Genomic DNA, 12,000 nt, shown 5'->3' with positions numbered 1-12,000 from the left:
GTTTCCTATGTTTATGATAATCGGCAAAATCCTTTCTATCTCGGTCTGGTATGATTATGACGTAACATAGAAGTCTTATATAAGTAGGAATGTAAGGTATCTTTTATGTGCTTTGACTTTTTTTTCAGAGGAATTTTAACTTATTTTTCTAGTACTAGAAAATCATATATAATCACAGAATTTCATGGAGATAAGCAATGGAGAAATTAAATAATATTGATTAACAATCTATTTTGATTACATAAGATCCAACCTTTTTTCATTTATAAAATACATTCATACTGTTTTCAGGTAAATGTATTAGTACTATCCTAAAGTTAGTAATTTTATTAGTATTAGAAGAGCAATGTAGGCTAGAAAATATAGCTCAGTTCTTGGTGAGCATACATGAAAGTCTGGGATTTGACCTTAATACTGAATTAAGAAAAAAATAACAAAGGCCCACAGCACTGGGGAGGTGGAAACAAAAGCATTGGAAGTTCATGGCCAGGAAGGATTGTGTCTCCATAATATTGAGAAACTGAGTGTTTTCATTAGAATAGCAACAACAACAAAATGAAATAGAAGCTAGGTAACTTTACTTCCGGTAATATCCAGAAACAGAACATGTTGCAAATGCAGTATTTTATAATATACCTTTGTTGTATAATGTTTGAGTCATGTAAACACTTGTACTCTAGTAGTAAATTGGAAAAAAAGACTGATACCTTTTACGTAAAATGGAAATAAATGGTACGTGGCATTATAGATCGTTGTTACTGTTACATTTATTATTAAGAGAAGACTACTGGCCATATTTTGCCTTAATTTTTTTAGCATTTTACATGTAGTGGCTAAATTTAATTTTCTACTAACAGTGGTATTAATGTTAATGCCCAATTTTTAATTTCAGTCGAACTCATCAAAGTCCTCATGTATTTTATCGTCGTGATTTAATCAGGCAACTTCAACATAATCATACTTTAGTTACTTTGGTAACAGAAAATCTTGCAACTTACATGAACACCATAAGATTATATGCTAGAGGTATGTATGCTAACCTAAAGTTAACTTTTAGGAATCTGTTTTAGAAATAAATTTCCTGACTTTATTTTGATTTAGTAGAATGTTAATGTTTTCAGAAATGAGATTTATTTTTATTGGTGAAAAATATCTGTTAGTGTCATGAATTGTAAAATTCTGTTAATCTGTAGGATTCCAGTACCATCATCCAGATAAAGGGCATTAATTATTTAAATTTTTGTAATAAAGTACATTAGCACTGCATATAATAAATATACTAATAAGATTCTTATTTATGTTTATGGCAGTGGATGTTTTGTACTCTTGTGTGTCTTATCCTCCCCATGTATGTATCTGGTGTTCTTAGGGCAAGGAGAGAGTGTCAGACCCACAATAACTTAAGTTATATATGGTTGTCAGCCACCATGTAGGTTCTGGAAATATAGCTAATATTCTTTGCAAAAGAAGCATGTGTTTCCAGCTGTTGAATAACCCCTAGTATCTCCATACGTTTTAATAATGTTGAGTTATGTCTAATAATAATAACTGATAAATCATAATAACTGTAAATAGCATAATAGTATATTGATTATATGATGACAAGAAAGAACTCAGTACGGATGTAGGTTTTTCATTTGAGTGAGTTTTCAATCTAAAGTTGTAGAACACTGTAAAATGGAGGACTACTATTTTCTTTATATTTTATGTCACCATAAATTGTGTACAATTTGAATTCTAGACTAATTTTCAGTGTCTTTTAACTATAACCAGTTTTGTTTTTGTTGTTTATATTTTTAAGTCATTAGCCCTCTGTCAGATGTGGTATTGTTAAAGTTCTTTCCCATTTTATACTTTGACATTTTATCTGAATGATGCTATCCCTTGCCTTACAGAGGCTTTTTAAAGTTTGTTCTTATTTGTCTGGATTTCCTCAGTGTTTGTTGCGTTGTCCCATTTTTATCTCTGATTTTATTTATGTGGATCTTCTCTTTCTTTTTTTTCTTTTTTTTTTTTTATCTTTTATCCAAAAAAAAAATTTCCGCATCCTCCCAACCTCCCATTTCCCTCCCCCTCCTCCGGCCCCTCTCCCCCGCCCCCACTCCTCTCCCCCTCCTTCTCCCGTAAAAAGAGCAGTCAGGGTTCCCTGCCCTGTGGAAAGTCCAAGGTCCTCCCCTCTAAATCCATTCCTAGGAAGGTGAACATCCAAACTGGCTAGGCTCCCACAAAGCCTCAAAACCCAGTGCCATTGTCCTTGGCTTCTCAGCAGCCCTCATTGTTCGCCATGTTCAGAGAGTCCAGTTTTATCCCATGCTTTTTCAGTCACAGTCCAGCTGGCCTTGGTGAGCTCCCAATAGATCAGCCCCACTGTCTCAGTGGGTGGGTGCCCCCCTCGTGGTCATGACTTCCTTGCTCATGTTCTCCCGCCTCTGCTCCTCATTGGGACCTTGGGAGCTCAGTCCAGTGCTCTAGTGTGAGTCTCTCTCTCTATCTCCATTCATCACCAGATGAAGGTTCTAGGTGATATGCAAGACATTCTTCAGTATTGCTCTAGGATAGGGTCATTTCAGGTTCCCTATCCTCAGCTGCCCAAGGAACTAACTGGGGACATCACCCTGAGCACCTGGGACCCACTCTAGGTTCAAGTCTCTTGCCAACCCTAAGGTGGCTCCCTTAACTAAGATATATGCTTCCCTGCTCCCCTATCCAACCTTCCTTAATCCCAATCATCCTATTTCCCCATGTTCCCCCCATCCTCCGCTTCTCACATTTCTCTCCCCATCTCCCCTAGGCCCAAACCGACACCACGCGCAAGATCCCAATTTTTTGCCCTGCAATCTTGTCTACTTCCCATATCCAGGCAGGTGACTATATGTTTTTCTTTGGGTTCACCTTCTTACTTAGCTTCTTTAGGATCACCAATTGTAGACTCAGTGACCCTTTATTTATGGCTAGAAACCAATTATGAGTGAGTACATCCCATGTTCCTCTTTTTGGGTCTGGGTTACCTCACTCAGGATAGTATTTTCTATTTCTATCCATTTGCTTGCAAAATTCGAGAAGTCATTGTTTTTTACCGCAGTGTAGTACTCTACTGTGTATATATTCCACACTTTCTTCATCCATTCTTCCATTGAAGGACATCTAGGTTGTTTCCAGGTTCTGGCTATTACAAATAGTACTGCTATGAACATAGTTGAACAAATGCTTTTGTCATATGATAGGGCATCTCTTGGGTATATTCCCAAGAGTGGTATTGCTGGGTCCAGGGGCAGGTTGATCCTGAATTTCCTGAGAAACCGAAACACTGCTTTCCAAAGTGGTTGCACATGTTTGCATTCCCACCAGCAATGGACGAATGTGCCCCTTCCTCCACAGCCTCTCCAGCAAAGGCTATCATTGGAGTTTTTGATTTTAGCCATTCTGACAGGTGTGAGATGATATCTCAAAGTTGTTTTGATTTGCATTTCCCTGATCGCTAAGGAGGTTGAGCATGTCTTCTCCCTCCTTCTGTTCCTCATTGGGACTTTGGGAGCTCAGTCCAGTACTCCAGTGTGGGTCTCTGTCTCTATCTCCATCCATCGCCAGATGAAGGTTCTATGGTGATATGCAAAATATTCATCAGTATGGCTATAGGATAGGATCGTTTCAGGTTCCCTATCTTCAGCTGCCCCAGGAATTAACTGGGGACCTCTCCTTGGGCACCTGGAAGCCCCTCTAGGTCCAAGTCTCTTCCCAACCCTAAGATGGCTCCCTTAATTAAGATATGTGCTTCCGTGCTCCCCTATCCAACCTTCCTTTATCCCAATCATCCCGTTGCCCCAAGTTCTCCCCATCCTACCCTTCTCACTTTTCTCTCCCCATCTCCTCTTACCTCCCCCACCCACCCTTAAGATCCCGATTTTTGCCTGGCAATCTTGTCTACTTCCCCTACCCAAGAGGATAGCTATATGTTTTCCTTTGGGTTCACCTTCTTATTTAGCTTCTTAGGATATCCAATTATAGACTCACTGACCTTTATTAAAGGCTAGAAACCAATTATGAGTGAGTACATCCCATGTTTATCTTTTTGGGTCTGGGTTACCTCACTCAGGATAGTATTTTCTATTTCCATCCATTTGCATGCAAAATTTGAGAAGTCATTGTTTTTTACCGCTGAGTAATACTCTAGTGTGTAGATATTCCACACTTTCTTCATCCATTCTTCCATTGAAGGGCATCTAGGTTGTTTCCAGGTTCTGGCTATTACAAAAATTGCTGCTATGAACATAGTTGAACAAATGCCCTTGTGAGATGATCGGGCATCTCTTGGGTATATTCCCAAGAGTGGTATTGCTGGGTCCAGGGGCAGGTTGATCCTGAATTTCCTGAGAAACCGAAACACTGCTTTCCAAAGTGGTTGCACAAATTTGCATTCCCACCAGCAATGGATGAGGGAACCCTTTCCTCCACAACCTCTCCAGCACAGGCTATCATTGGTGTTTTTTATTTTAGCCATTCTGACAGGTGTAAGATGATATCTCAAGGTTGTTTTGATTTGCATTTCCCTGATTGCTAAGGAGGTTGAGCATGACCTTAAGTGTCTTTTGGCCATTTGAACTTCTTCTGTTGAAGAAGTTGAACTTCTGCAAAGAAGTCAGGACCACGAGGGGTGCATCCACCCACGGAGACTGTGGGGCTGATCTAATGGGAGCTCACCAAGGCCAGCTGGACTGTAACTGAAAAAGCAGGGGATAAAACCGGACACTCTGAATATGGCAGAGAATGAGGGCTGCTGAGAAGCCAAGGACAATGGCACTGGGTTTTGATCCTACTTCAAGTTCTGGCTTGTGGGAGCCTAGCCAGTTTGGATGTTCACCTTCCTAGACCAGGATTGGCGAGGGGGTGGGGGGGGAAGGACTTTGGACTTTCTGCAGGGCAAGGAACCCTGACTGCTCTTCAGACTTGATAAGGAGGGGGAGAGGTGTAGGGGGACGGGGAGAGGAGTGGGGGGGAGGAGTGGGAGTCTGGGAGGAGGCGGAAATTGTTTTTTTCTCAATAAAATAAAAAGAAAGTTAAAAAAAGTTTTTTTAAAAAAAAGAAGGTTGAGCATGACCTTAAGTGTCTTTTGGACATTTGAACTTCTTCTGTTGAGAATTCTTTGTTCAGTTCAGTGCCCCATTTTTTATTTGTGTTAATTAGCATTTTAAAGTCTAGTTTCTCGAGTTCTTTATATATTTTGGAGATCAGACCGTTGTTGTGGCATTAGTGAAGATCTTCTCCCAGTCAGTAGGTTGCCTTTTTGTCTTAGTGACAGTGTCCTTTGATTTAAGAAGCTTCTCAGTTTTGGGAGGTCCAATTTAATCAGTGTTTCCCTTACTGTCTGTGCTTCTGGGGTTATACATAGGAAGCGATCTCCTGTGCCCATCTGCTGTAGGGTACTTCCCACTTTCTCTTCTATCAGGTTCACTGTGTTCTGACTGATATTGAGGTCTTTAATCCATTTGGACTTGAGTTTTGTGTATGGTGATAGATATGGGTCTATTTGCATTCTTCTACAGGTTGACATCCAGTTATGCCAGCACCTGGTTTTATTGAAGATGCTTTCTTTCTTCCATTGCATACTTTTTGCTCCTTAATTGAAAATGAGGTGTTCATAGGTTTGTGGGTTAAAAACCGGATCTTCTATGTGATTCCATTGGTCGACTTCTCTATTTTATGCCAGTACCACGCTGTTTCCATTACTGTAGCTCTGTAATAGAGTTTGAAGTCAGGGATGGTAATGCCTCCAGAAGTTCCTTTATTGTATAAGATTGTTTTGGCTATCCTGGGTTTTTTGTTTTTCCATATAAAGTTGATTATTGTCCACTCCAGATCTGTGAAGAATTATGATGGGATCTTGATGGGGATTGCATTGAATCTATAAATTCCCTTTGGTAAAATTGCCATTTTTACTATGTTGATCCTCCCAATCCAAGAGCAAGGGAGATTCTTCCATTTTCTGGTATCCTCTTCAATTTCTTTCTTCAATGCTTTAAAGTTCTTGTCAAATAGACCTTTCACTTAGTTGGTTAGAGTTATCCCAAGATTTTTTTTTTGCTTTTTGTGACTATCTTGTAAGGTGATGCTTCTCTGATTTCCCTCTCTGCTTCCATATCCTTTGTGTATAATAGGTTCACTGATTTTTTTGGTGTTGATCTTGTATCCTGCCTCATTACTAAAGGTGTTTATCAGCTGTATAAGTTCTTTGGTGGAGTTTTTGGGGTCACTTAGGTACACTATCATGTCATCTGCAAATAACGAAAGTTTAACTTCTTCCTTTCCAATTCGAATCCCTTTAATCCCCTTATGTTGTCTTATTGCTATTGCTAAAACTTAACGCACTATATTGAAGAGGTATGGAGAGTGTGGACAGCCTTTTCATGTTCCTGAATTTAGTGGGATGGCTTTGTGTTTCTCTCCGTTTAATTTGATGTTTGCTGTGGCTTGCTGTAATTAGCTTTTATTGTATTTAGGTATGACCCTTGTATCCCTAATCTCTCCAAGACTTTTATCGTAAAGGGATGTTGAATTTTGTCAAATGCTTTTTCAGCATCTAATGAAAAGATCATATGGTTTTTTTTCTTTCAGTTTATTTATATGATGGATTACATTGATAGATTTTCATATGTTGAACCAGCCCTGCATCTCAGGAATGAAGCCTACTTGATCATAATGGATAATTTTTCTAATGTGTTCTTGGATTCAGTTTGCCAGTATTTTGTTGAGGATATTTGTGTCGATGTTCATGAGTGAGATTGGCCTGTAATTCTGTTTCTTGGTTGAGTCTCGTGTGGTTTTGGTATCAGAGTAACTGTAGCTTCATAAAAGGAATTTGGCAATAACTCTTCTCTTTCTATATTTTGAAATATATTAAGCAGTATAGGTATTAGCTCTTCTTGGAAGTTCTAGTAGAATTCCGCATTGAAACCATCTGGTCCTGGGCTTCTTTTGTTAGGGAGGTTTTTGATAACAGCTTCTAATTCTTCGAGACTAACAGGTCTATTTAGATTGTTCACCTGGTCTACCGCCATACCACCCTGAAAGCGTGGATCTCGTCTATATTGTTCACTTGGTGCTGTTTTAATTTTGGTATATGGTATTTATCTAAAAACGTGTCCATTTCTTTTACATTTTCCAGTTTTGTGGCATACAGGCTTTTGTAGTAAGATCGAATGATTCTCTGAATTTCCTCTGTGTCTGTGGTTATGTCCCCCTTTTCATTTCTGATCTTATTAATTTGCATATTCTCTCTCTGCCGTTTGATTAGTTTGGATAGGGGTTTATCAATCTTGTGGATTTCCTCCAGGAACCAGCTTTTTGTTTCATTGATTCTTTGATTTGTTTTCTGTGTTTCTATTTTGTTGATTTCAGCCCTCAGTTTCATTATTTCCAATCCTCTACTCCTCCTAGGTGAGTCTGCTTCTTTTTTTTCTAGAGCTTTCAGGTGGGCTGTTTAGTCTCCACTGTGTGCTTTCTCTGTTTTCTTTTAGTGGGCACTTAGTGCTATGAACTTTCCTCTTAGGACTGCTTTCATAGGGTCCCATAAGTTTGAGTATGTTGAGTCTTTATTTTCATTAAATTCAAGGAAGACTTTAATTTCTTTCTTATTTCTTCCTTAATCCATGTATGGTTCAGTAGTTGACTGTTCAGTTTCCATGAGTTTGTAGGCTTTCTGGGGGTAGCATTGTTGTTGAATTCTAAATTTAATCCATGGTGATCTGATAAGACATAGGTGGTTACAAATATTTTTTGTAAGTGTGGAAGCTTGCTTTGTTACCGTGTATGTGGTCAATTCTCGAGAAGGTTCCATGAACTGCAGAGAAGAAGGTATATTCTTTCCTATTTGGGTGGAATGTTCTATAGAAGTCTGTTAAGTCCATTTGATTCATTACCTCCATTAATCCTCTTATTTCTCTGTTAGGTTTCTGTCTGATTGACCTGTCCTTTGGTGAGAGAGGAGTGTTGAAGTCTCCTAATATTAGTGTGTGTGGTTTGATGACTGCCTTGAGTTTTAGTAATGTTTCTTTTACATAGTGGGTGCTTTTATATTAGGGGCATAGATGTTCAGGATTGAGACTTCATCCTGATGAATTGTTCCTGTTATGAGTATATAATGTCCCCTTTTATCTCTTCTGATTGATTTAAGTTTGAAGTCAACTTTGTTAGAAATTAGAATGGGCACACTTGCTTGTTTCTTAGGTCCATTTGCTTGATAAACCTTTTCCTATCCCTTTATTCTGAGTAGGTGCCTGTCTTTGTGGTTGAGGTGTGTTTCTTGTAAACAGCAGAATGTTGGATCATGTTTTCATATCCAATCTCTTTGCCTGTGCCTTTTTAGAGGTGTGTTATGTCCATTGACATTAAGTGATATTAATGACCAGTGGTTGTTAACTCCGGTCACTTTTTTAGCATTAGAGCTAGTTTGTTTTCCTTCTTTGAGTTGTGCTGGTGAATTGTCTCTAGATATCTGAGTTATTGTGGGCATTGTTGGAATCCTTGGTTAGTGATTTTCCTTCTATTACTTTCTGTAAGGCTGGATTTGTGGCTACGTATTGTTTAAATTTGTTTTTATCCTGGAAAATTTTGTTTTCCCCATTTCTAGTGAATTAAAGCTTGGCTGGGTTAGTAGTCTGGGCTTGCATCCATGATCCCTTTGTTTCTGCAGTACATCTATCAAGGACCTTCTGGCTTTCATGTTTTCCATAGAGGTCAGGTGTAAGTCTGATAGGTTTTTTTTTATAATTAACTGGGCCATTTTCCTTTGCAGCTCTTAATATTCTTTCTTTATTTTGTATGCTTTGTGTTTTGATTATTATATGGCGAGGGGAAGTTTTTTTATTTTGATCCAGCCTATTCGGTGTTCTGTATGCTTCTTGATCCTTCATAATTATATCTTTCTTTACGTTGGGAAAGTTTTCTTCTATAATTTTATTAAATATATTTTCTGGACCATTGAGCTGCACTTCTTCTCCTTCTTCTACTTTTATTATTCTTTGGTTCTTTGGTTTGGTCTTTTTATTGTGTTTCATATTTCCTGAATGTTTTGTGATGAGAGTTTGTTGGATTTGCTGTTTTCATTGATCAGTGCTTTTATTTTCTGTATGGTATCTTCAGAATCCGAGATTCTTTCTTCTATCTCTTGTATTCTGTTGGTTATGCTTGTTTCTATAGCCTCTATTTGTTTACCTAGATTTTCCATGTCCAGCCGGCCCTCTGTTTGTGTTTCCTTCTGTGCCTCCATTTCAGTTTTCAAGTCTTGAACTGTTTCTATTATTTGTTTGATTGTTTTTCCTTAGTTTCCCAGGGTATCATTCACTGATTCATTCAATTCTTCCAACTTTCTGTTATACTTCTCATCCATTTCTTTAAGGGCAATTTTTTACATGCTGTTTAAGGGCATCCATGACTTTCATAAAGTCAATCTTTTCTACTTCTTCTTGATTAAGGTGTTCATGTCCTCCTGTTGTGAGGTCGCTGGGTTCTGGTGGTTTCGTGTTGTTTTTCAGATTGTTGGGTGAATTCTTGCATTGGCGCCTGCCTATCTCTTCCTCTGAATTGGCCCCTATGGATCTTCTTTTACAGGATCAGGTCTCCTTGCCTACTGATGTACCATCCCAGTGTTGGGACTCCCCAGTGATGACTCTCCTTGTGCTCCAGTGATGATCTCCGTGCTTGTTGGGTAGCTCTTAAACAAAGCGCCTACCTTGCTTGCTGCATGCAGGCTATTGAAACAAAGGAGTTCCTACTTGCCTGGTTGCCCTCAGGATTCGGCCCCAGCGCCCAGACAGGCTGAGCTGGGTGATTTTATGTGCCAGAAGAGGGAATGGAGGCAGAAGGGGGGAGGGTTCTGGATGCAAGCCCAATGATGGCTCTCCTTGTGCCGAGATGGGTTTCTCTTTCTTAATTTGCTCATGGTCTATCTTACTGAATTCTCTCAAAGAACTACATCTTCCTTTTACTTTTTGGGAGGTGGGGTATTGTTTTTGTTGTTATTTTATTGATTTCAATCCTAATCTTTTTTCCCCTTGCTTTCTACTCTTTTTGACTGTTATTTCTTATTTTTGTTATAGTGCTTTCAGGTATGTTTTTAAGCTTCTGTGAGACTTCTCCTAGTTTTATTATGTTGACCTTTTCTTAGGTTACTATTGTTTTGATGAAATACCTAACCAAAAGAAAACTGGGGAGAAAAGATCTTAGTTAGCCCACGCTTCCAAATCATTGTTCATCACTGAAGGAAGTCAGGACAGAAACTTGGGGACAGGTACTGGTGTAGAGGCATGGAGGGGAGCTGTTTACTGGCTTTTCAGCCCCCTTTCCTCATCCCAGGGCCACCAGCTCACAAATGGGACTTAATCTCATAAAAAGAACTTCTTGGATTCTTCCTAGAATTGTACGTGATGCTCCAATAACTGGAGCCCGTACGTTCTATACTGATGCAAATAAATCAGGGAAAGCAGGTTACAAGTCAGATGAATTGAGTAAGATGGAACAAAGCCCTTATAATTCTGTCCAGAAGGCAGAATTATATGCCATTCTTATGGTGCTAAGGGATTTTAAAGAACCTCTTAATATAGTTACAGATTCACAATATGCAGAAAGAGTTATCTTGCATATTGAAACCGCTAAATTTATACCAGATGACACAGAGTTGACTTCATTGTTTATCCAGGTACAAGACATAATCAGGAAAGGCTTTGTCCGATGTACATAACACACATCCGGTCCCATACAGGTCTGCCTGGTCCTCTAGCCCAAGGCAATGCTGAGATTGATCAATTATTGATTGGAAGTGTGTTGCAGGCCTCGGAATTTCATAAGAAGCATCATGTCAATACTAAAGGCCTAAAGAAAGAATTTTCCATTACTTGGCAACAAGCTAAGGACATTATAAAGAGATGCCCTACTTGTTCTTTCTATAATCAAACACCGTTGCCTGCAGGGAGTAACCCAAAGGGTACTAAGAGAAATGAAATCTGGCAGATGGATGTGTTCCACTTTATGGAATTTGGTAAATTAAAATATGTACACCACACCATAGACACGTATTCAGGTTTTCAATGGGCTACTGCCCTGAGCTCAGAAAAGGCTGATTCAGTAATCACACATTTATTGGAAGTTATGGCCATCATGGATATACCTGCACAAATAAAGACAGATAATGGTCCAGCATATGTATCTAAGAAAATGAAACGCTTTTTTGATTATTATAATATAAAACACATTACAGGTATACCAAATAATCCTACAGGTCAGGCAGTTATAGAAAGATCAAATCGTACTATAAAGGATATGCTGAACAAACAGAAAGGGACTGAAAATACCCCCAGAAATAGATTACATAATGCTTTATTAACCTTGAATTTTCTTAACGCTAATGAGAAAAGAACGACAGCAGCAGAAAGACATTGGATAATGGAAAGTCTGCTGAACTAAATCAACCGATTTATTTCAAAGATGTGCTGACCTCTCAGTGGAAGCCAGGAGATGTGCTACGTTGGGGAAGGGGTTTTGCTCTTGTTTCCACAGGAGAAGAAAAATTGTGGATACCATCAAAATTAATAAAGTTTTGATTTGAAGAGGAGAAACCTCTTGGAAAGGAGAAATGACAACTCATCCACAATGATGATATTCATACAGGTGGTAAGAAAAACATAGAATGGGGGCAGGGTTCTGTTCTTATCTCCACAGGAAAACACTCATCTTTGAGAAATTCAAGGGACCCTGGATGTTTGGATACTGACAGATGGAAAAATACCTGCCCAATAGGAAATATCAAGACAACTGAATGGATTCTGTAAGTAATATTAAACCATATTTCTAAATTTATAAAGCTGGTTTTGAAGTTGGACTCTGGCTCAGTCCCTCTCCAATTCCAAGCCTGTTAGTAAGAGAAAAACCCAGAGTTTCTGGAGTTTCTGTCTCATGTCAAGAGCCATGATATGGGACAGAAAAAAATATGAGTTTAGAAAACATCTTTGC

The 12,000-nt window shown here is 38.8% G+C and overlaps 1 protein-coding gene across 1 annotated transcript in view; it reads left to right on the top strand.

Moving 5' to 3' along the window:
• Nucleotides 1-12,000, top strand: part of LOC121443800 (probable ubiquitin carboxyl-terminal hydrolase FAF-X) — a 158,370-nt gene that overhangs the window by 54,837 nt on the left and 91,533 nt on the right. Inside the window, 1 exon segment of the mRNA XM_041645577.1 lies at nucleotides 893-1,026. Within this exon segment, the coding sequence (XP_041501511.1) occupies nucleotides 893-1,026 (134 nt within the window).

This window comes from Microtus oregoni, unplaced genomic scaffold (assembly GCF_018167655.1).
Source record: "Microtus oregoni isolate MIOR12 unplaced genomic scaffold, Mior012 000113F_000, whole genome shotgun sequence".
NCBI lineage: Eukaryota > Metazoa > Chordata > Mammalia > Rodentia > Cricetidae > Microtus > Microtus oregoni.
This window is presented reverse-complemented; position numbering and strand designations above follow the sequence as displayed.